Raw genomic sequence first — 25,657 nt, 5'->3', positions numbered from 1 at the left:
ATTTTTCTTAGAGGCAACTTAGAAAAAACTGTTTTTTAAGTAAGAATATTTGAGAGCTGAGAATATTTGTTCACTAAAAGACAGAAAAATGGATCCTCCAATGACATTTATGAAATCATTTTCTAAGGTTAGAAATGCAGCACTTCTTTGTCTTCTTTTGCTTTTTATACAAAAAACCATCCCTATTTTTATAGCTTAAGTTCTTGATTGACAGTCCTGCTGTACACTGATCCATTTAGTCAGGTAACAAGAATACAATGCACCACATTTGAAGCTTCCTCATCAGGAATACTCCACATCAGGGTGCCTCATTTATGCCTATATAATTCCATGTATCTAGAGAGCAGCACAGTAGTTCATTTCTATATCTGTTCAATACTTCTCCTGAAAGCTGCCACTGAAAATGTCAGTTAATGTCAGCTAGATTGCAGCCTGAGATGGTGACATATATCCATTAGGAACTGGCTTTCAGACTGCCTGCTCATCTACAATTGTTAGCAGTGTAAGACCTATATGTAGATCACCCAGATAAAGCTAGCAGGTGGCTAGCTAGGTGGCTAACTAGACAAAAGCTTGCAATCATTTCTTATCCAGTTTCTAGGGACTGTTTTTTGCTTTATTTTTTCCTCAGATAAAGTATGAAATTCAAGATGTTCTAAAAAATATATCTTACTCAACAAATTTTTGTCCTCATTCTCTCATCAGATTTCATTCTCCCCAGGGCTAGAGGCAGAAAACAGCCAGAAACTGAGAGAACTTGCACACATGCATTTACTTCCTAGTACAGTCTAGCAGCTGAACACTGAAAATGGTACTACTGAAAATGTCTGAAATGCAAATGTTAAAATAGTCAGAAAATATTTTTAATATTTTCAAAGGAAGACTTCAGTGAAGAGAACTTTAAAGCATCTTTTTAAAGTAAATTGCATGATCTGTAAGACCACCAATAAGGACTGACAGCCTTTTATGCTGCCAGCAGCATCACACTTTACTGAACGCTTCACAGATGTGTGATTTTCCCTTTAAATTGCACTTTATAGTTGGTATTTTGTTCTCAGTTAACAATAGTCATCTTACTACAAACTGTGTACTATGGTGTCTAGTCTGCATATGGTGATCAACAGAAAAGATTACCAGAGCACACATTTCTGATATGAGTAAACAAGACAATGAATCTTGAGTTTGGAGGAACATGCTTATTGCCTACACAACATCAGCAGAGCTCTTGAAGCAACATTTTGGCATAATATCAGGTTTGAATAGGTCACGAAGAAAGCAAGGCTTCCTGCATCATGCCATCATACACACAGGAGTGAAAACAAAGAACCTGGGATTGCATTTGTTTTCAATCTTACTGTTACTGAATGCACACAACACTTAGTGTTTTCTTTACTGAGTTTCACAGCCAAGATCACCGTGAATATAAGTGTCTGAAAACTAACCCTTAGGACTGGGTGGATGAGTTAGGCTTGGAAGGGGATTGTGTAGCATTTTGACATATTACATTATTCATCTGTTTATCTTAGGCCTCTACCAACTCATTATAAAGGGTGAATTCACTTTCACAACAATTTTTAATCGTAACTCCTGATAAAAATCTATTATAAATCAAAACTAGATTAGCCCTTGTATAATTCAGCCAGAGCTTCTCAAATTGAGTTCAACATCAGCTAAAACAAGGTCAGCAGTCTCTAATAGCCAGAAAAGGAAATATTTTAATGTCTTAAATTTAATTTGACCTATTCACCTAGATAAATACTTTAATTATTGAGAAGTGGCTGTTCATATGGAGGAAAGAATGAGCTGCCATTAAAATGAGCTGATATTTTCCCCCCCCATGAGAAAATAGTTAAGCATGAGCATCTTTGGGCACATCTTTTACATAAAGCCTACTTTTTGAATTCTGTACCATATTGGTGAAAGTAGAGCTTTTAAACCTGCTGCCACTGATCTGTGCCAGCTGAGGTAACTAGCTCAGTCCTTCCTCGCAGAAACAGCTTTGTGTTGTAGTCTGCTTAAATTGTATATCTTCTATACCAAATAATACATTCTAGCTGTGCACTCCTAAAAAGCTTTAGAGTTCGACTACAAAAATAGTTCTTGTTAGCACTTAATTAAATGACTCCGCATGAACCATTAGTGTGAAATGAAAGGTTTAGTTATTAGGTTTAATCTCTTTCAGAGTACTTTTTGGATTCACTGCATATTGCGTACATGTAATGGCTTTGTTCTTTACACTTTGTACAATTATTTTAGAAAACAATAAATTTAAACAGATAAATGAAAATCATTGGAAAATGTAGTGTTATTTGTAGAACGCATGCCGACAGCTGAAAGCACTGATGTGCTTTCCTCCCCCCTTTTTTTTTTTTTTTTTTTTTTTTTTTAAATGTGTCACTGTGCAAATTCCTATTTAGAAAGCTTTGTACTACCCACAGAGTTGTTTTTTGTGAATACTCATTGTTAGCTGTTTTAAGGTTTTTCTGTAGGTATATAATTTTACAACTATTATATTATTTCAAGTATTTTCAAGTTCAGTCTACATGTATTCTGCACCCCTTTTCAGATACTTAGATTATCTATTAAAAAGTATTTACTATTTTAAAATCATATTTATATGACTGTACCCAGAACATAGATATGTTTTAAAGAAATGGAGCTTTCTACTGCCTCAAGCAAGAAATGGGTATTGGATTTAGCTACAGATTCTTTTGTTATGCCAGCCCCTTTTCTCACCTGCTCCTGATTTCACAAGTACTTCTACTGAAGTGAATAAAACAATGCAGGGAATATATTTATTTTTAAAACGTATAAAGGCCAAATTACTGTTTAATATAATGTTCAAGACAAAGACCTCAGTGGCTGTAAGACAAATGTGATTACATGTGAATATCAGAGTCGTTTTGTTGTCTACTTGTGCGAAGTTGTTCAGACTTGCATTAAACACCACACTTTCAGTTGTCTTGTGTCAGCATATTATAAATGCAATAACAGTTGAAAAATCCATCTGCCCTTGGAATTGGGTTTGGGCTGGAAAGAGTAAAATTCTATTTCTCCATCGAATAAATTTCACCATTTTCACCTGTTTTTCAGGTTTACGTGGTGCAATAGCTTTTGCATTGGCTATTCGAGACACAGAATCCCAACCCAAACAAATGATGTTCACAACAGCACTGCTTATTGTGTTTTTCACAGTCTGGGTATTTGGTGGAGGCACAACACCAATGCTCACATGGCTTCAGATCAGGTTAGTACTCTTTTTACAATAATAACCATAAAAACAATGTAATCACTATGATCAGTCACCAATTTCCTACAGCTTTCTGAAACTCACATTCTTTTTAATAGTTAGGAAGCACAAAGCAAGTACTTGGCTACCTGTTAGAAGTAGGTTCAGACCACAAGAAATAAGTTCTTCCCAACTTTATTAAGGATTTGGACCTTGATCAGAACATCCTTATTTCCTCAGAATTTGCTTCACTAGCGGTGTTTCTAAATACTGGGAGTAAATGAAGCAGTATCCTCCTCACTGCAGAAGAAATTGCTATGAAGGAAGCTCTTGCACTAAATTATAAATATGCATTCTTTATACAGTCATCATATGTGACGCATTTCTGATTTTACTATGAATATATTAAGAAATCTACCTACACTGTTGCATCATTCAGCTATTCATTTATTGCTCATTATCTTATATATTTGCTCCTTAATAGTAAGATTTTCTCAACAACTTGATAGTCATTTGTAACGATAAAGTAGGTTAAATGAGAAGAGGATGAGGAAGCTGAGACAGCATATTTAATTTAAATACAGTACCCTGCCCAAGATGCCTTTTTGAAACCTTACTTTTCAGCAAGAGCCTGATGTTTGGGTTATTTCATTATTTAGACCTTCCTGCCATGGTTCATAATGCCACCAAGAAAATCTCTATACAAGTTCAGTTTGTATTTCACAATTTCTTATCATTTACCCTACATATAACATACACTTTTGCTTATTTATAAAATGATGTCTGATTAACAAGCTTCTGCATCTTACTGTTGTTATAAAATGCCAGCTGAATACAACTAAGTTGACGTTTTAATAAAGAACAGATATAAAAGCAGACAAAAGAAGTAGACTAAAATGCACTACATAAACATAAAATGCAGGCATCTGTACACAGCGAGGGGGCTTTCCATTTCTTTGATGTTCAATTTACTTCATGATATCTCTCTGTGATGTCAATTAAATTGATTGGGTTTAGATAAACACCTCTACTATCAGCCATCTTCCTAAGATTAGAAATTTATTCACTGTCAGCATCAGAGTTGCTTTATACGGAAACAGAAATGTGGGCAAGGAAGAATAATCCCACTAGATCTTGAGAACTTTGTCACGATAGGAGGAGGTTAAGAAATAAGTTCGAAAATATAAGGTCCAATTTAAGTGTTGCCAGTTGTGTAGTACAGTAATAAACTTTCTGAGCATAAAGGTGTATGTACAGTCTTTGTATTACCAGCTGGCTTTCTGAGAGAATAACTGATTACCCCCATCACTAAGTAATACTTTTTTTTTTTTGTTTATCTGAGAATCATTTCTAGAAAAGATATCTACTTCATAAGTAGAATATACTGCTCCAGCCAGACAATGAGTAAGCCTGCTCCAGTGTACAAGAATAATATCATGACACATCAACAGCAATACAAAGATATCTATTTAAGCATGAGTTCACAGTCAAATTGAAGTACTCAATAAATGTGCCTACAGAGATGTTGAGTATTATCTGCTAATGCCTTTGGATGTATGTCTCCCCTCATTCCTCATATTCTGATTGAAAATAGCAAGCCACATTTTACAGTAAATCTGCAATGAGTGGTTTGGGGATAAAGGATTCTCCAGACAGGCAGAAAAGACACACAAAGCTGTTAATAAAACGCGTCCTGTGAAAGTATTGTTGTGAGAGGTATTAGGTCTGGCTTGTTTATTATCACCTCCTGTGCAAATGTTTGTCAAGGGATTTTCAGATTCCTTGTACACCTTTCTGTAGCAACTCTTTGGTGAATAAGGTTTTTAATTCATATTCCAAATAAATACTAAGCACCATTGAATAATAACTTTTAATACCATACATACCAGGCCATTGCCTTTGGTATGTATTTTACAGACTGACTATATCTATGTGCCTGGCTACCCTTGAAATATGCCATATTGAGTTTACTTAAAGCTTCAGTTCTAGACCTTCAACTTCCTCTAAATACCTTTGCCAGAGACCTGGTATAGCAGATTTTTTTTTAAGATGACCAATACTGCACAAATTTTTATTCTCACCAGAAGCATCTCCTCAATGAGTTATTCTATGAAAAAGCTTCAACTCAGGAAATGCAGTTTATCAAAACAAACTATTCTCCTCATACTGAGTACCCATGCACTCATTACTCCATAGCAATGACCACAATAGCAATAGTCCATAGCAATACCTATGTAACGTAACAGAAAACACAGAAACAACAGCAGAGCAGCAAGGTCCCAAGCTACAGCAAGTAAGGATTTACTCAAATACAACACCCAAAAACAGAAAAATAAAGGAAAGAAGCTACTTACTTTCAGAAGGTCTCAAGAAGATCTCACAGGAATGTCCAGCAAGAAGCCCTCACTTCCACTACCAACCCTTCAATGAGGTCTGTAAGAGGTGCATCCTGGCTTCACCTCTTCTGGTCACTCAGGAACATTGCATGCACCTGAGCTCCCGTGGGTTGGCCCTGCCTTCCCACCAGGTGCTCAATCACTGCTTCAAGCCGTGACTCAGTATTTCCACTATAGAGCCACACTTTCAGATTTGCTCCCAGAGGTTTTCCAGAGCTCTGCTTATTCTCTCCACTGTTCAGATTTCAACTTTATAACTACCTTTGCCTATTTTTTATTGTACCTCTAATTAAAACCAAATCTAAAAATGCCAAGGTATGCTTTCATAACTTTCTTTGTATGGACAAAGGCAGAAGATTCATACTATGCTGGCATAAATGAAGCATAGCTTACTGTAATCAAGAATTTCAGCGTACAAAAAAATCAGTAAAAATAATTTAATGGATCTTACAAGGATAGGAGGTGAGAACTCATGTCCTATGAACCAAATGTCTTCACACCTAACTGCTTGGAGTAGATAAGTAAAGAGGCTCCAGAGAGTTCCATCATTGTTCCAGAGACTCTTCTCTGTTTTGTAAAGTTAATCTTGCTGAATGACTACAGGAGCAGCATGCAAGTAAACCAGGAGAAATATTGTTATCATAATGAAAAAATAAGTGCAATCTGCAATGTTAAGAACATACTCCACCATCCAGACTTAAGAGCCGTGAGGAAAAGGACAAAACTGTTACAGATGTGTAGATAAATCTCTATCAATTATGTGAAAACACTGAAGTCAACAGCTTTCTCAATTATGCATTTGGTCCTTCTATCCATTCCATTCTTCATGTGCTGAATCACTCGATCAACCCAAATATAAAGTCCTTGTAGGGATTTATCCTTATCCGTCTTTATTGCAAATTTGTATCGAGTAACACTAACAGAATATAACAAATCAGACTAAGAATTGCAGAAAGACCTGATTAGAGGAACTATCACCAACTCATATTATACTGCTATGCTGGCAAAATTAACTTTTTGAAGTCTTAAGGTTTTTTTCTTCCACTTTCAGAAGTTACAATATAAAGCATCAACAGTCCGGATTATTTTGTGGAGTTTTCCATGTGGTGTGGCTATAGCAATGTTTTCTAAATTAAAAAATTTTATATAAGGTTGCATTCAAAATGTTTTGAGAATCTGACTTAGCTGTTTATGCTTTTAAATACAGCCAACTGTTTGACTGTAGCTCATCTGAAACATAGAATTATGACATTACTCAGTGTGAGGGTGTAAAAGTTGGAAGATCAAACCATTGCTAGCTCCTAAATTCCCACCTATATCCATATTTCACAAATCCACAATAGGAAATGAATGTTCAGTGTACATAAGCAAACAAGAGATACGAACCAGAAGAGTACAATGCCATGGGAGTACTGATTTATCTCTTTACAATTAAAATATTTATTGGATCACTTATTATTCCAAGAAGTCAAAATTTTGGATCCTTCAGTAGTCAACTCTTTAATCCACAACATCTGAGAATCATCTTCTTGATCTACAAAAATGATTTAGGAACAGCTAATACAGTCTGTATTTTTTTTACCAGAATATCTCATTAGGGATGCAGGTGAGCAGCAGGGTGAGAAAATGGGCTAAATTCTGTGGCTTGACATCTTGTAACCATGGCAGTGTCTGTCTAGCAGAAAAAAACCTGATTGTTAGAGCAAGATTGTGTGCTTAACCCAGTCTTCTATCAACTGGTTATAAAATGCTAAAAGAGAGAACTTTCTGATGGAGCACCTGGAGTTACAACATGACATTGGCCAATATTGTAAGTGTTTCAGTAACAGAAATATTCTGCAGAGAGGCAGTTTACAATGCCACAGTGGTACCACTCCTAGCTGCCAAGTGGGAAGCTTTCATCAGATTTAGTCAGTACTTTAGGCTTCCAATACTGCTAAAAGACAACTTGTCTTTCTGCTTCCCAGCAGAGACCCGCAAATTTAAAACACAATATTGTGGGCAGTGGAAAGAATTCTGCCTTACCTAAAATGATAAGGTGGCTGTGGTAAGAAATTTAGGGGCTGAAATGGAAACGGCTGAGCCTCAGGGCTCTTAACAGGCAGCGCTGAGGAGGACCCTTTTTTTCTAACACAGCCTAAGAATGAAGATGAATGCACATTTTGATCTAAGAATTTACAGACTTTTAGGCAAAGTGGATGATGCTGCCTAAATTTGCTGAGCTGTGGGCACACAGCTGGAATCATGCATTACTTAGCACTGTGCCAGTGACCTAACCATTATCAGAACCTGTTCACTATCACCTTTAACTTGATAAGAAACAAAGTAAGGTTTCTTCTATCTCTACCCAGGCTGCAGTTCTGCGTCTTTACTTGATAATGAGGAAGAACCTTTACAAACAGTGAGATAGAAACAACATGCAATTCTCTGTTCTGTGGGTAAGAAATAGACAGCACCAGTCGCTAGTATTTGCAGCTTTAAGATGGTATAGCACAGCAAACTCAGGCAGAAGTCACACCAATCTCAGCCTTAAATTCATCTGAAAGCACTGACACATGCTAGACAACTTCTCATCCCAGTGTTTTAAAAGCAAACTGTACTGAGCCCTTTTTATTGCTTGCCAGCTGGTCACTGAGCACCCCCCAGCTCTGGAGGCACACAAGTAATGAGAATCTCAACTCTCCTGACCACATTTGAACCATCATAGTGATAAAGTAACTATTTTCTGCAGATTCCCAGACTATAAAACAAATAATAGTAAAGCTAAAGTAGGTCCATATTCCGTATCAAATTGCAGAGTCTCATATGGTAAGGTGGCTTAGAAACCTGAAGTACATAAAAATTCAAGAGAGCTGAAGTTCCTAAGTTACTTTCAAAAGTTTGATTTTGACTGCCTCATGTAATGCGCAGTGGAGCAATGCCTTCTCTAATTTTCCTGGTGTGAGGATCATCTCCTTACAACAGGTCTTTTGTTATACGGAACAGAAAGATGAAACTAGATGGTAAACCAAAGCTTATTCCCAGTTACTGATATATGAAGAAGCATCAGCTTCTGCCTCACGTTTCTCCTTCTTGCCCTCCACATTGCTTTGGCTGCAGAAGATGCATGCTCTCATGACAGTGCTGGGAACACCTATGGGGTTTCTAATGTTGCATCTCTGGAGATAGCAAGACAGAGGGCAATATGCAGAAAGGAAAACCAGTCGTGTCTACTGACATGTCCTGACAACCAACCCAGGCCAAAGGACTGCAGTCAGCTGAGTTGAGGAGCAATTTTTTAGCTTGATCAACCTGAATATTGCGCTCTGTCACTGACTTCTACACAGCTCACAGAGAAGAGATTGAAAGAGTGCATCTCCTTGTAGCAATTAATCATTAACTAGATTCATGCAGAAGTTCAGTTTTTACTCCTCCTCATTTACTCCTAAATTAAGTGGAAAGTTTCTCTCTGAGTAAATGCGTTTCAGTTTTCATTTTTAAGTTTTCATTTTAAGAGGCATACAAAGATTTTCCCTCCTGAAGCATGGCTGGTCTTTGAGATACTTGGAAACCAACAGCCAAGAGCATGTGTTCGTATCTTCAGATGATCCATAATTCAAGAGCTATAAATTATTATAAGCCTTCTTAATTGTTTTGCTTGTATCCCTTTGAACACATTTTACTGTTTGTCAAGAGGAAGGAAGGTCAGTTTATAAAAGGAAGTTTAATTAACTTTTTTCTCTTGGCCTTGGCACATTCTATTTTGTATAACTGCATTGCTTTGGGTCATATTTCCTCTAGAGCCCTGGAAAACATTTAATGAAAGCAAAGGATCTGTTGATTTACTATTGAAAATATATTGTCAGCCTAAGTATCTTCAACTGTAATTTGCTAGTGACCACAATACAGAGAGATACAGCTAAATTAGAGGCAATATGTTTTCAAGTGCTGTTATATTTGTGTACATCATACTGCTTATTACTTTGTTTTGTTTTTAGAGTACTTGTTTCAAAATGAGTACTGTACTTGGTTGGCCAGCTGTCTGTATCTACATTCAAAGGACAACATTTCAACAAGCATCTTTTATACTGATGGTAGATTGAATGTCACTGCACTAGGAAACATGAAAAGTGGGCAGACACATGAGAAGCCACACTTCTCTCTCCCTAGGCTCTCCTCACTATTAAGATATTGCTGATTGATGTACATTTAAAAATGTAAAAACGTTGGGTTTTAGCTAGCTAAATGTATTTTTAACACAAAAGTATTGCTAGATGTTATTATTTTCCTTTGGCTGGTATTTTTTGCCACTGGTCTTGGACCTGTGCATATGTATACCCTTAGTATGTATGTGGCATCTACAAGAAACAGGGAATAATCTGGTGTTCCTGGCTAAACACATATTAGGGAAATGTATTCTGCTTCAAACACTAATGTGAACAAAGAAAAGTCTTCTAGGGGTGCACCCACGCTGAAAGTGTTAATACAATTGCTGCTTTTATAGAAGTAGCTAGAACAGGATTAAGCTGCTATATGCTATAAATCAAGCTGCAGTATAAAATTAGATATTAAATGTACTGAATGTTATTATAAAAAGAAAAAGTGGATAATTTCCTTCCATTTCTATCTGAAAATGAGAAATCATCCAGGGAACAAATCTCAATGATCTGCTGAAATGCCTATCATTTATTTGCAAGGTACATTTCTGCTAAGATAAGGTGCATATTTGATCTGTTGAAGTTATTCACCATAGCAGTTTTCCTGAGTGATACTAAACAAGGTATATAAACATTTGCACTGTAATAGTCCTTGTTAAAAAAATACAAAGACAAAATACACCGGGCTTAAGCTTTCTGACTCTGACTGTAAAGGCAGACCAGGGCTGCTGGTGAATGGGAAATTTCAGATTGCAACTGTGAACTGTTCATGAGATGTACCCATCTCCTGCTGTCTGGTCCTAAGCTCTGTTGGTCCTTATTGGCCAGAGGGGTCTAATTTTGGGCAGAGTCTCCTAAAATAGCACACTGATCATTAAGTCTCACATTTCTAGCTCTGCATAGCTATTGAAAAAAGAAAAGATGAAAGATAAGCTTTTATTGCTAGAAAATTTGTTACAGGAGAGGGGGAAAATTCCACAGTAGAAGCTCTGCACCTTTCCGCACATCTAGAATAAAGGATATGTAAAATTTCCACATCTCAAAATCCCAGAATAGTTTATTAACATTTCCAGAAAACTGTAAATTATCCTATAGCTTGGAATATAATCTGCCTAGAAGCATTTTAGCATGTGTCAATTGAAGAATATATTTTATTTGCTTTTAATATACTGCTGCATTGATATGCCTGAGTAGGCAAAAAAACCAAGTGTTCTTCCGTTTCATACAGAGACATTGCTCTTCCATTAAAATGTATCTTCCTTTTGCACAAGGTAGCTGTTGTGCAACAACCAACATGATAAAACATGTACGATCTACAAAAATGGAATGAATCAAACCATCTACAAATGCTGCTAGGGAACTTCTTAATTACCTGGGACTTCAGAACAAATTGCTGATTTATTGCTGTATGTCAAAATATGCAAAATTTGGGCTTCTAACTAGTTCACCGAAATTAAATCAGTGCAAGTATAAATCCAGTTGACCTCAAGCATATGCAAAAGTTGATTTTCTCGGAGTAAAAGTAAAAGAGTAAAAGAGAAAATAGAGAAAATAGAGAAAAATAATTTGAGCCCTTAAAAGTTGGAGATAAATATGTGGTAATGAATCCTGGCTCTAGAAAAAAATAATGATCAAATTTTACTGAGAAACATCCTATACCTCTGTTTTGTAGGAATTAGTCAAAATGCCTCTTAACTCTCTCTACTATTGGTCAGATACTGTTGCTTTTTGTAAAATAATTCATCTGGAAACTGACTTGTTTAAAATTTCTTGTTTAAAGAACAAGCATGTTATGGTTTAAGCTGGTTTTCCAGGGCAAATTAGTAATATAACAGAACTCTGTGACTTCATCTTGGTTGTGAATAATATGCAGTGTTCCCTCCTTCAAGGCTGGCTGCTGCTTAGGATCACAACTTTGTGGTTTCTCCATTAAGCTGCCTTATTACATAGGTCACTCCAAAAATAATGCCTCGTATTAATTTCCTTGGGAACAGCAATAGATACAAAGAGTGCAGTAACACTGCTGGATAGAGCAAATTCTCAGCTACAACGCATTATTTTTCAAAACAGTCACCACCATTAGTTATGGACTTTTGCCAGCGATGAACATGAGCTTGCATGCCACTCTTGTTAAAATCTGCACCAGAGGTGACCCACCATTGCCACTGAATGCTGAATTGCTGAATGCACCACCCACTGCATCCCTGGGCTCAGACCCACTCTTTGGTTGCCATAAAAATTCAGCAGAATGTTAATGGTTGCATTTTTTTCCATATGGAGGAATTCAGTGACACACTTTTACTTCATACACCCTTCTATGTCAGACACCATTTTGTTGGACAGCCCCTCTGCTGCCATCTGTCACACAGCAACAAAATATAATGGAATATTGGTGAGAAGATTCAACCTCTACTGCCATACCACCAGCAGCTGCCTCTGATGTCATGGGCCAACATAATAAAATAGGAGGTATTACTTTTAGAGCAGCCCTTGTAGTTATATAAACAGTGCATGACAGAAACAAACTTCATCTGTCACAAAACATTTGACAGGAATTTCTTAGCTTTATTCTTTTTATTAAATGCAAATAGAAGGAAATCTCTGGCACCTTTCATAACTAGTCTGGTAATTTTGTGCGTGATTAGTTGAATATGAAAGGTAAATTAAAGCAGATATTTAATAACCTAGACTGTGAGGCAATATGGGCTTTTAGTGTTTAGTAAACAGCTAATTACACTAGAATACAGGCTTTTGAAACTGAATTACCAGTGCAGAAACAGTCTGACAATGATTTGCTAGTCAGTACATCTCTCAGATTTATATGAGAAAATTACCTCTTAGCTTTGCAAGGAGTAACTTAATTCAGTGTATTTAAAAATACATTATCATTTTCTGTTTCATCTTTCAGTTCTTCAAAGAGATATACCATTTTGTCACGTAATGACAAATAATACATAAAGCAATCTTGAAATTGCACATTAAATTATTCTTTTTTAATAAATATTTTCTGTGCAAATAAAAATATGTAACAGATGTCACACATCTGAACTCTTTGTTCAGGTCACTGCTTGGAACATGGTTAGACTGTAGGTTTCCTTCTGTTTGAATTTTTTTTGTGTATGTGTTTCGGTATTTTTTTTGTTTGGTTGGTTGGTTTTGTTTTAAATAAGTATCTATATTCAACCTTCCTTTTTTTTTCCTTAGTAATAGGTCTGAATTAGTTAAGGTGTATACTTACTCTTTCAAATATGTTATCAAAACATCGGACAGCCTTCTAAAGAAAATGTAGTCAACTACAGATAACTGAAAGACAGTTTGCAGTACCTGGAAGCATGTTTAAATGCAATAAACTAAAATACATTGTATTTTTAAATATTTCTTACTATAGATATAGTAGTATAGTATAGATATACTATATATATATATATATATATATTATATTATATATAATATATAATATATATAGATATAGTATAGATATACAATAGATAATTGTTTTCCCTCCTTGTTATCTACTTGGGACCCTTTGTCATATAGCAATATTACTGTATCCCAAAGGTAGCTGAAGCAAGAAGATAGAGGAACAACACTTATGGCAAGTCATATATTGCCTTCTAATCCAAATTTCAAATTAACTTTTAATTGAATTGATCAAGTAGACAACTGACTTGCAGTTGTTGCATTTCAGTTTCTTTAGCATTTCCAATTCACTGATAAAAATGCTTTACACCTCAGTAGGATTTGCATGCATTTCTGCCACCCTTCTGGAGGAACATTAGCCCAACCCTCACCATGTTGTGTGCAGCTCCCTACATATATGCATATACATTCATGAGGAAAGCAAAAATAATTTTAATCTACTGAACCAGAAAATGAGATAAAATTACTGTGCTGACTAGTTGTCATGTTCACTAAGGAGGTTCCATCTCTTCTCCAAGTATTTCTGTTTTATGTGAAATAAGTCATCAGCTGAAGTACTGTAATCTTCTGGGGAGGAAAGACAGGAAAGATCAGAAAACAGGTCCTTCTCCTTCCAGTAACCTATTCGATAGCCTACAAGATAATGCCTGCTCATATGCTTTCTGACCTCATGACCAACACATGCAATTTGAATTCACTTAATATCAAGTTTTCAGAAAAGATCAAAGATTAGGAGTTTTTCCTCCTGAAGTTAGTGGGACTGTATTATCCAATAAATCAGACTAATCTTTATTGGCTTGAGGACCTCATGTTTTGGGTGACCAGCTCCCATTTTACATGAGCAGCGCTTAAGCTCCCAAGTGCTATGTTCCTTTTGAAACTGATGCTGAGACACGGCTTCACATTTCAATGTTTCTGGAGGTATTAAGAAAACTTCTAAGTCTATAAAATAAGTTGCTAAAGGTGCCTCAGTAGCTATATATTTATTTACTATGTGATGGTCTTTAATATCCCTTCTATCCCAAACCATTCTATGGCTTCGCATCTCCAAAAATTATGCTTATAGATTGATAACTAATAAAACCATCCATTTATCCAATTTGATTCTAAAAGCCTGAAGCCTAAATCCTTCCTTACTCACTCTCAGTACAATACCAGAGTATTGAACCCAGCACCAGAGCATGTCTTTGCATTGCTGTGTCGCTTTCAAATCTAAATCAAAATGGCTGTCTGTCATTTTGCTATCACTTATATTGAAAATCTGAATTACAAACACGTGACCGGTTGTCCAATTTACATTAAGCAAATGTCACAGTTTTCAACCCAGTTTATTACAGATACCTCTGCTTGCGTTATGCTTAAATAAAAGAAGAAAGATGAGTGTTCCCAGAACAGTAAAACGTTTAAAATGAAAAACTAGTCTTTTAATTTTCCAGCGTATTTTGCCTTTCCAGATTTGTCATTCTGATAGTAAGCTCCTGGGTTATTTTCTAAGAACTCTCAGTCATAGTGAGCTAAACAGACTGTCAGCATTCATCCTAAAAAATAACTACACGAAATCCATTTCAAAAAGTTTAATTTATTGATGATTTTGACAGTAAATCCTCTCTAGACAAGGAGAAAGTTTTCTTTTATAGGGCTTTTTAAAATATTAAACAGCTTTTATGGTTTAAAAAGCAGCTCTCACATATATACTCTCCCTGGATCTCAGTGTTACATCTCAAATATTCAATAAATCCTTTTGACTTAAGAAGTACTGTCTTACAATATTTACTGACTCATTAGGAAGCAGGGTATGTGGAATTTTAAGCAAACAGAATTGCCTTTCAGCTACCAAGTTTTCTTGCTCTCTTCACTAACATGTGAACCTGAAGCCAATGTCAAAGTATCACACATTTATGAATACATCAAAAGAATTAACATATGAGTGAAGTCACTAGCCATAGGGAATTACTTACAACCCCAAGGAAGATAAACATCAATGGATAATTGAGGGACAGATCCTCAGCTGGTGCACACTGTCAGCATAACATTCATTTATTTCTTGGACTGTAGGCAGAAGTACAATATGCTTTGGGGATCTCTGATTGAGGCAGTCTCTTACTTTGTACTTTCTTACTTTGACTCTTCATTATTTTATGCATGCTGTTGTCATATTTGCTTGAATTCTGATGTTGGTTCATAGTTGCAACATGTAAGTTATTCTTACTTTTACAATATAAAAACATAATGGGAGTGAAGTAGAGCCTCTGTCTTAACTATAATGTGGCAAATACCTTGCACAGAAAGATAAGTCAAAGTGCTTACAGTGCACATCCTGTCTGTTTTACCACATGCACCTCAAATGCTCAAGCTAAATATGGTTTCAAGTCCAGGAAAATCAATAAATAAATATACAGCCTTGAAGAGCATCTCCAAATGTTCTTGTGAAAAGATAAAGATTTTATTTAATTAAAAATGGAATAGGTTACTACTCTGTCACAGATTATATATACTATTTAACAACAACATTGTGAAAATGTATAGATATCATCTGAATTTCAGCAACATAGGAGCAGAACACCTGGGCATCTGAGTCATTCATGTCTACTAAAGGTCCTGTTCTCTTTAGATGAGTGTATTTCTTAAATATGCATAGTTTGACAATAATGTGAGAGAACTAAGTTCAAGAGTTAGAAAAATAAAGCCTAATATTTGTATTTAGGGTATTTTCTGAACTCCAGAGAGGGACTTGACCTGCTTTGAAATATCTGTAGTTTTGGATAAATACAACAGCTAATATAAATCAGCTCTGTTGTTGTTGTACAAATAAAACTGTCCTGCATACAAAAAAAGAAAAAAATAGAAGAACACAGCTGTATGCTACTCCATGATAACCATGTGATAAGCAAAACTGGCATCATTATGGGTAACCTCTTGTCCAGTTTTGTTAACTATTTTGTTAAAAATATTTTTCTCCTCTGGAAACTGTACTGCGAAGTGTCAGAGAATTTGTCTATCTACTCACAATTATGAAGAATTATGTTTTTGTACACACATATTAACAGTAATAGCTTCTGTGCTATCAGACATTGTAAACAGTGTTACTACAGATCAGTACCTATTTTATGGCTTTCTGTGCATGATCCTAGATATAATTTGAAACAGCTACAGGAGAACTGAAGGTAATGCCTGAAAATGGTGAATATAGCCAAGGTGAATGTAGGATTATATTGCAAATGCACACTTAAAGTCATCTAAAATCTACACTAAGCTGAATTATGCAATCATCAGACCAAGATTATAGTGGAATGAAACAATTAATGAATTAGAAGCAACATGGACTGAGATGAATTCTAGATCATGAAGGGGAGAATACTTTTCCAGCACTTGCATAGAGCCACTTTGACAAAAAAAGATGTTTGAAGTTTGGGCGTGTGTGATATCAGGAGCATATAATTTATGTAGAAATTTCATTAGAATAGTGGAGTAAGAAAACTACGAGTAAGTATATGTCTCTTTTTGAGTCATTTTGCTACTCTTTGTTGTTGAGTAGCAAAGCGTGTTAAAAGAAATAAGAAGTTAAATTTTCCATTAAGCAGTGCTTTTGCATGCTGCCTTCACAAATGTCACAGCTGTTTATCTGGCTGTATTTAGAGCAGCATTAAAAATGTTCCAACACTAATGAATAGAGATGTTTCTCTGACATTAACACTGAAAGGATAATAATCGTTGTCAGATAACAAAAATTTATGCAATGCTCTTCCTTTCTAGCACACAGTATTTTACTTTGTTTGACACTTTTCCCTAAGCTTTTCCTTCATAAAGTTTGACCTATCCTTTAAAATATAAAAATGTGAAAGCCCTGAGTTGGCAGAATGCAATGTATGCAACTTATCTTTTACAAATCTGTGCATTTTTCGGTTTCATTATTATTTTTGTCTTTGTGTGTATGACCGAGTTGCAGCCAACAGAGCACTTACTTCCCTACAGTATTTACTCCTCAACAAGGAAGCATGCAGAAATCCTATCAATGCTTACTCAGATTACCACCTGCAGTGTAAAGGCCATCGTGCATATGTGGTTAAAACCACATCAAGTTTTCAGAATCATCGTGTTCACTGACACTTTAAAGCAATTGTTCAGTGTACCTTTGAAGCTATGTTCATATACATATACCATGTGTTTATTTTTTACAGTACTTTGATAGCCTCTGTACAGTTTTCAGTTTTCAGAAGCAAAGCCGGTAGCATTTACACAGTGATGTTTGATTATAGCATACATTTAGTCCGGCCAGCTTTGTTCCTCACTGGCAATGGCTGTGCAAAGTCTGTTCATCGTAACAGCTGTGTGTGACAAATCTCCAGTGCCAGTGAAGTGCATTGTATGTGTTTCCCCACACTGGGTCCAGGGAACTTGGAGTTGATCATCTCATTCTTTAGACAAATGCCTCAGGAGCAGTAATAATGATAGTAATGCAAAATATCTACAATGGCTCATGCTTCTCTCCAAAGTTTTTCTGTTTATATTCAAATAAAATAAAGGAACCTATAGTGATTCAGAGAACAAACATTTTACTGCTCTAAAAATCGCTGACATCGTTCACTGGAGAGAACTGTTATTTCTCAGCCAGGAATTAACTAGCCTCATCTGTTGGAAATTGTGAAGATACATCTCAGCAGCTTTTTTCCTCATACAGAACTTTTGTAAAATTTTCTAGCGTTCAAAGCTGATTAGTAGTCTAAGTTAGAAGCCAAAAAATGGCCTAATTCCTGAGGATTCAGGTGGGTTTTGTTTGTTTGTTTTTGCTATGAGAAAAAATGATAGTTCTTGTGAAGCAGTACTGTTTCTGTCTTTTTGTATCAACTGAAAATGCATTTCAAATAATGTTCCAAGTTGTTTTGTTTTTAAATAGATAGTTTGAGAATTGTGTGCATGATATTTGATCTATAGACTTGCTCAGAGCGTGGGGATAGGAACGGAATGCTGAACGTCTTAAAGCATGCAGAGGGTGATCAGTACTGTGCTTTGTGCACTGCCTCTTATAAAAGGACAATACAGAAATGCACTTCTATGTCTGTACCCCTCCATTTCGTAACATCTGAATTTTAAAGTCAAACTGCACCTCCCGTCACTAGAGTAGATCCTTGTCTCCACATAATCACTTTTCCTTCACACATTTAGGCTGATATCAGTGACACCAGGTGGTAATAAAAATACAAGATCATTTGGCTTCAGGTGAGGAAAATCAACATAAAGGTTTTTTCTTTCTTTTTCTTTTTCAATAGTTACAAGATAAAGAGTTTGGATGTGAGGAATCACAGTCAACTCACAACATCCTTGCCACTGTGTGCTGTGGCTCAGTAATATTACAAAAGCTGAGCTTTGTTGAGATTTACTGCATTGACAGCCCAAAGAACTACTTCAGTACCACCCAAAGAGGTTTCAAATCCTACCCTTTCTCCTATGTTAATGCTACTGTATTGTGTCAAGAGATCTTATTCCAGGTTTCCCATCTCTCATCTGAGACATAAAACTCAGGTGAAAAGTAAATTGCAAAATGCAGTCTCCATGAGAAAGTAAGTAGTTGCATGGTATGTGCCAGCTACTAGAATGTATTTTCTTGAGGTTTTAGATACTTATCGACATTATATTATTTTTCAAGTATTTTTTTTTTCAGTGTCTCTAATCATGACTTACTGTTCTTGAGTGATGGGACCTTGGAACTGCATTTTTCTCCAGAAGTGTCTGCAGAACAGTTGAATCTGAAAAGATTTTTTCAAATTTGGACCAAACCCTTTTATTTTTAATTAACTTCATAGCATAATTTAGTATTAAAGTTTCTACTAACTTATACAAAGATTAAAATGCTTAAAAAGCAGAGAATAGCATGCTCATCTTCCTCTATAGATCTCATTTTTTACATAAAGAAGCTGCATGAAATAATCTTTTGCTTTCACTGAGAAAACAGCAATACCAAGAAATGCCATTCACCAATCAGTCTGCTAGTGAGTGATGCCAGTACAATGCTCAGTGGATTATTAAAATAACCACCACATTCTCAAGAAGATCAGGAATGCTGATAGACAGCAAAAAAATGCTAAGGAAAGACTCTTTGAGCACAGTCACTGCTAGTCTAGCTTTCCTTCTTTTGAACTCAGTCATAGCAGAGACATTGCCTTGAACAAGAAGGGTTAGAACCATGCTGAGCACCTTATGAACCAATGCTCAAACTGTAATTCAAGTTTCTACAAAAAGCACAGGAGGCATTAGAAAAAGAAAGGGTGAAATAAAACTTCTCTTTTTGGGGGGGGATGGCTGACACGCAAGCACACTACATACAGTTCAGTGCATGCTAATGACAGGAGAAGAGAATGAAGTTTTGCCAAGCTGACTGAGGAGTACGAACTTCATCAGATTCCTAGGTAAAGAGTTGCATCTGGAAGATCTCACTTCCAGAAAAGAATATAAAAAGGGGTAAAGAATATAGAGGTTTTCTTTGTAAAACAAAGTTTATTAATCTAAAGTTTATTAATCTAAATTCAGACTGTTAACCATAACGTTTTATGAAGGTTTTTCTCCTCCCTAAAGCAAGTGTAGAAAAATAACACAAGTTACTTGGCAAAGCAGGACCATAAATGGAAAAAAGTAAAGTGATAACTCTGCTATGTCCTGAAATGCAATGAATGAAAGGTGCAGGAACAATGTGACAATAGCCACGTATAAATAAGAAAACAAAAAAAAAAAAACAACAAAGAAGAACAAAAGAAAGAAAAAAAAAAACAACCAAAAGCTTGCAATGTAAAAATGGGGAGCACTTTTTCTGAGACATAAGTACAGATGGAATCTAGCAGAATTGAATCCAGAGAGTATTTTCAGGAAGACGCATCCATGAATAAAAATAAAGTCTTCAACTGGCTTCCAGCAATTTTGGAGCATGCAGTTAACAAACCAGAGGAATTGCTCCTTCATACCTCAGAGGTTTAAATCCAACTTCAGTGTTACATTGTTTATGGCATCTCAAAAATCAGGGAATTTACCAGTTAGTAAGATCTGGTTAGTTTGCAGCAGGTCATGTGTCATAATGGCATGGTAAGTGTGCAGAGTGGGTTTGGCATTCTGATTTGACATAGTGTAATTCATGCAACTGCTTTGTCTGTGGAGATAAACATTTCCATGTCAACTAAGATTTGGTAATTTATGGTGTAACAAGATGCCCATGCATTACAGCCTAATGAATCGTGTAACCTCTTATTCTAGACTGAGAATCTACTGCAGTGATCTGAAGACAAGTTCCAGCTCTTATGCTGTCACCACACATAATAAAGATCATTTTGGTCACTGCCAAGCTTCATTCCCATTTTATTCCAGTTCTGTTTGCATGCACTGGTGATACTACAAATGATGATTTCCAGAAATTCCACAGAAGGAGTTAAAATGATGCTCATTTAAATCAGCTTTGGTTGGTACTTATAAGTGGGAGGCTTGATTTCTCACTGCAAGTATGTCCACATAGAACAATGATATTCATAACCTATTTGACATACCAGAAGCTTTATAGAGACATAAATCACTGCTGCTCAGATTGTCATGATTACAAGACATCCAATATTGCATTCTGTCACACAGACATACCTTGCATTACTTCAAAGTGACCAGACTATTTTAGTCACTCTGGCGATAGCAAGATAAAGCAGGATTAATGGAATAGTGAGAATCAGATACCTGATATTTTAAGATCCAGTTTGTCATTGTGGTTACTATCTGCATAAGTACATGATGTAAATGTAAGTGTAAGTCAAAATCTACTTTTACATTTTAGAATTTTACTTCACACAGCTGCACAGCTGTAGGGAAGTGATTTGTAAAATTTTAAACAGTGGTATTATCCACACTTAACTCTTATTCACATGATTTTATAGGTTTTTAATCGTATTCTTTGTTCCATGATGTATACATGACAGAAAGGATTAGCCACATGACAAACAGCTGTCATAACAATTTAGAAAGTATCCTTTACCTGATAATTTACTTTAATCTTTCGCAGCATGAAATTGTACTGCTTGGTTATTTCTGCTGTGAGACACAAGCAATTATTCTTGCCTTGAGCTTAAGCTAAAGCATATTCATTTATTAATAAAATCAGCTTGATCTGAACATTTACAATGTATACTCTTGGGGTAATTCCAGAAGGGCTTTATGTCATTCAAAATATTGTACTACAATTTTGAGGGCATCAGTCCCCAGCAGCAGCAGTATAAACAAGCAATTCAGCAATCTATAAGAAAAAGCATTTTAGGTGTCACTTTGTTAGGTATACACATCACAGTTACTGCCATCTGGACTGGAATCATGGCCTGAGCAGTCATTATTTACCCTGAAGTGTTTGGGTTCTTTTATTTCAATTGTTATGATTTATTGGAGTTGGTGAAACAATCTTTTCTGTATTTTGTTCATGTTTCTAGTATTTTACAGCTAATAATTTGGACTGAATGCAATATGCTGATGATGGATAGCCACAAGCTTCAGATTTATTCATGCAAAAATATTCAAGACTCCTGTTGCAAATTCAGTTTAATGGCCAGCTTTGAAAATTGGGTTATAAATCACTTATTCAAAAAGCTTTTCATGATATGGACAGGTTTTGAGATAGAAGCTGAAGCTTACAGACTGTTTTAGTTGCAGCAAGACAGCCAGGGGAAGACTGAGACAAGTGCACTGAGGTTACTTCTTCCAATGAAGCTTATGACAGTTTGGGAAATATGCCACTATTGCTATCGTTTTGCAGCAGCACTCCTAAGGCTCTGAACAAAACCACAGCTCTGCTGAGCTAGAACTGGTACAAACACAGAGTATATTTGTAAAGCGTGCACTTACAACCTAAATACACAAGACAGAAGAGCAATGGTGTGGAGCAACCATTATTATCCCCATTTTGTAATAAGTGATCAGACACAGAAAGAAATGCAAGACTATCTTCTTGAATACTTTTTCCTAATGAAGAAGTAGTAAATGAGACTTAGCTAATTCTGGCCCTTACCTGACAGTTCTATAATATCATGTGCCATCAGTAACACTTTCACCATCATACTCTTAGAGCAGGGACAAGTCTCTTACAATAGGAGACATTTCTCTTGTAAATTTTCCCAAGCCTGATGTTTTGTTCACTGTATCTCTTGTTGCATTATTTAATGCAGCTTTTAGGTATATTATTTAATACACAAATTAGTAGAACTGTTTCCTGGGCCTTTGTCAGTGCTCGAACACTGTTTGATGCGGCAGAACAGCCTCAGCAGGATGATGGACAGTACCACCATCTGTATCACTCTCAGGCCAGTATTTATGGCAGTTCTAGGAGGTGTGTTATGGAACCACCTCAGGTTGAGGTTACTGATAGAAGCTGGCCTTGCAGGACACTCTAATGCATTAGCCATAAAATTGAAAGGGCCTAGATTAAAATACTTGGTATCATGTTTTCAACTTAAGATAGTCCTGTTTTCTTCAACTGGAGCACAGTTCACTTGTGTGAGTATTTGGTAGGTGCAAACTGGACTAGCTGGGACTACAAACACAATCCAGTGTGCATAAACCAGGCACTGGACTGCTTCATTCTGCAAACACATAAAGCCTAAACAGGCCCAAAAATAATGTTTCTATATTTGTAATTCAGATTTGAGAGAAATATCTCTGTTGGGAGATTTCTTGGCAGCTAAAGTGAGTGAGGGCTGAGAATCCTAACTGTAGGTGTAGAACCAAAATTCTGCTCTACATTCTGAGATCCTTAAGAAAACACAAGTTTAAGTTTTTTTCTGTGCCTTTATTGTGGAAAGCGGAGATCTAATCCTAGAGCATTGGCTTTGTGGTAATTTGAATGCGAGAATGAAAAGTTTGCTGACAGAATAGTAATTTTCTACTCAGTATTCCTATAGATTAGCTTTGTGATTCTTACTTGTGGTTCCCCTGACAAATTGGGATTTATCTCTCCATCCATTTTCATTGCAAACCACATCATAAAAGATGTTATTGACTGCTTTGTATTCAGCGACAAAATCCTCTTCTTATAATCAAATGCATTCTGACTGTTGATAAAAAAGCGATGCACTTGATAGCACACAGGGATTTAAATACTGAAAACTGCAAAGGGTATTTCTGCAGGCCAGTGCACAGTTCCTAGCAACGCTTTGGCCTAATTACTAGAAACTGGCTGCAGTCACAAGCTTCAGTGCCGGATTTTGAATATAGAAACTTTGAACAATGTCTAAATCTGGGTTTTGATACAGCCATTATGGAAAGGCAGAAAGAACAACATAGACCGGCTTTCAGGATTTTGAATTCCTCAAAATCGAAGACATTACTAAAGCCCACCAAAATACATACAGTAGTTAAACTGCACAGCAATGTAGATTTGATTAAAAAGTCTTCATTGCATTTCTTTCTATGTGAAAAAGTGTCTTTAAATCCAAATCCTCCTTGTAATGTGCACACTTCATCAGAAACCATTCTTAAAATATTCTAATAAATTCTAAAAGAAAAGCCTATGCAAAAATGAAAAAGCATACTAATGGATACTTCAAAATCTAAAATAAATGTGTTTTTTAACCTAACTGTACAATCATGGAGCAGAAAAAAAAATGTTTCATTGTGATTAGTAGCAACTGGAATAAATCAAAGTGCAATCTAAAATTAACAAATCGTCATGTTATTTGTCAACATTACACCTCAAAATCAGAAAGTATTTAACAAAAACATGAAACAGCATGTATTAACACAGAAGGAAGTATTTGCTGGGGAAAAGAAACTTGCACTGCCCTACAGCTTCTTTCAACCAGTCCTTTTGGCCTCCCACTTTATCTCAGGATACCCAAGAACAAGCTTGTGCTGAGAAAGCTGTTCAGTAAAATGCCATGTCTCATATTCTCAAAACAAAGGAATAAATCACCTTATACTATCATAAAACCAGACTGCTTTCTGGGTTTATAGATGAAGTAATCTCAGCTGGTTCTGGGGTAAAGAAGTCCATGCCTGAACAGAGAGGATGAGAAGAGATTTCCCCAGTGGGACAAAGGGGAGGCAAAGCAGAACATTTGGAGGCTCTTTTAAGTTATCAGTGGAAAACCAGGATAATCTTAATTATTTTTAATTGTGTTTCTCTCAGTGCACACCAAATTGTCTCTGGCACCATCCTGCACCAAACCACAGCTATTGACATGACATTTCTTATCGGAATAGGTAGGCCTGTTTCACAGAAGTGTGCACCTGTGATCTGCAAAATAATCCCATCAAATTTAATATCTTCCAGCCCTCTGTGGTATTATATACTGAAATAATGTGCCATGTACCATTTCCTTAAGTGCTATAGAAATAAGTTTAATTGTATTCTAAAGAGTCAAATCATGGTAAACAATGATTCTTGCACCAAAAAATCATCTTTAGTAACATTTTAACTGAAAAGGGGGGAGGGAGGGGAATGTAAAGATCATAGTGGTATTAATGTTCTAATGAGAAAAGCCAGATTTGTGTCACAGAAAAAGTCATCTAGTCTATATTCAATCCAAATAAATTGGTTTAGATGTTATCCTAAATATTTAACATATAGAATAAGAAGGTGCAAAACTAGAAAGTTGGAAATAAAAACATACAATGTTTAGAGGAGTTGAGAAGAAATGAACAAGGAGTACAGAAAAACCAGAAAGTGGGACAGAAGGTTGGAAAAGGGATAATACAACCATGAAACATGGTTACAGGAGAAAAGGGACAAAACTGGCAGCAAGGAAGGGCAAGTAAAATAATACTAAATGTGGAAAATACTTTTCTGACTTCTCACAGAAAATGAAAATTGAGAATGCTAAAAGTGACACTTATCCCAACATTAACAGTAGAATATTTCTTTAAGTTCTTCACTGTAATTCATCAGGAATTTTAAGTTTGCAAATTCTAGATGTTGCAGCCCTGCAGAGGTCAAGGATAGAAACCTGAAGCACGTAACAGCTTAATTTCAGTCGTCTTGACTGTCTTGTGTAATTTGCTATGTTTTGTTTTCAGTATCTGCCATTTAAAAATAGCATTCTAGTTCACATCGAGTTCGTCAAATTAATTGCTGCAGACTGTGATTTTCAATGGTAGATGCTTGATGTGAGGCTTCCAAGCCTATGTTTGGGTAGGAAATACTCAGCTTCAGAACTGACTGAACTGAATCTGCTTAGTGCACACTTAATGGAATCACTAAGATTCACATTTTTACAATCTGTTTTTTATTCTAATCCTTTAAGAAACTTGACAATAAAATGCAAAAAATGACCTTTTTTTTCTTTTTTTCTCAAGTAACTGCATCAGTGGATAAGATAATGCTGTGCACACTGATTTCCAATAGTGAGATTCTCCTTCACAAGAAGAGGTTTCATGTGAATATCTTCATATGTGCCATATTATCATAATCTGTTGTCTACAGGACAATCAAGGCAGAAGTGCTAGCTAACTCTGTAGCCATAAGGACTCAA

General features: G+C 35.9%; 1 protein-coding gene across 1 annotated transcript in view; it reads left to right on the top strand.

Annotated features, from left to right (window-relative positions):
* Window positions 1-25,657, top strand: part of SLC9A9 (solute carrier family 9 member A9) — a gene marked incomplete at both ends in the record, with an annotated part of 170,958 nt that overhangs the window by 91,003 nt on the left and 54,298 nt on the right. Inside the window, one exon of the mRNA XM_079539768.1 lies at window positions 3,094-3,247. Within this exon, the coding sequence (XP_079395894.1) occupies window positions 3,094-3,247 (154 nt within the window). The remainder of the gene's footprint in view (window positions 1-3,093; window positions 3,248-25,657) is intronic.

This window comes from Tetrao urogallus, assembly GCF_951394365.1.
Source record: "Tetrao urogallus genome assembly, chromosome: 9".
Taxonomy (NCBI): Eukaryota; Metazoa; Chordata; class Aves; order Galliformes; family Phasianidae; genus Tetrao; species Tetrao urogallus.
This window is presented reverse-complemented; position numbering and strand designations above follow the sequence as displayed.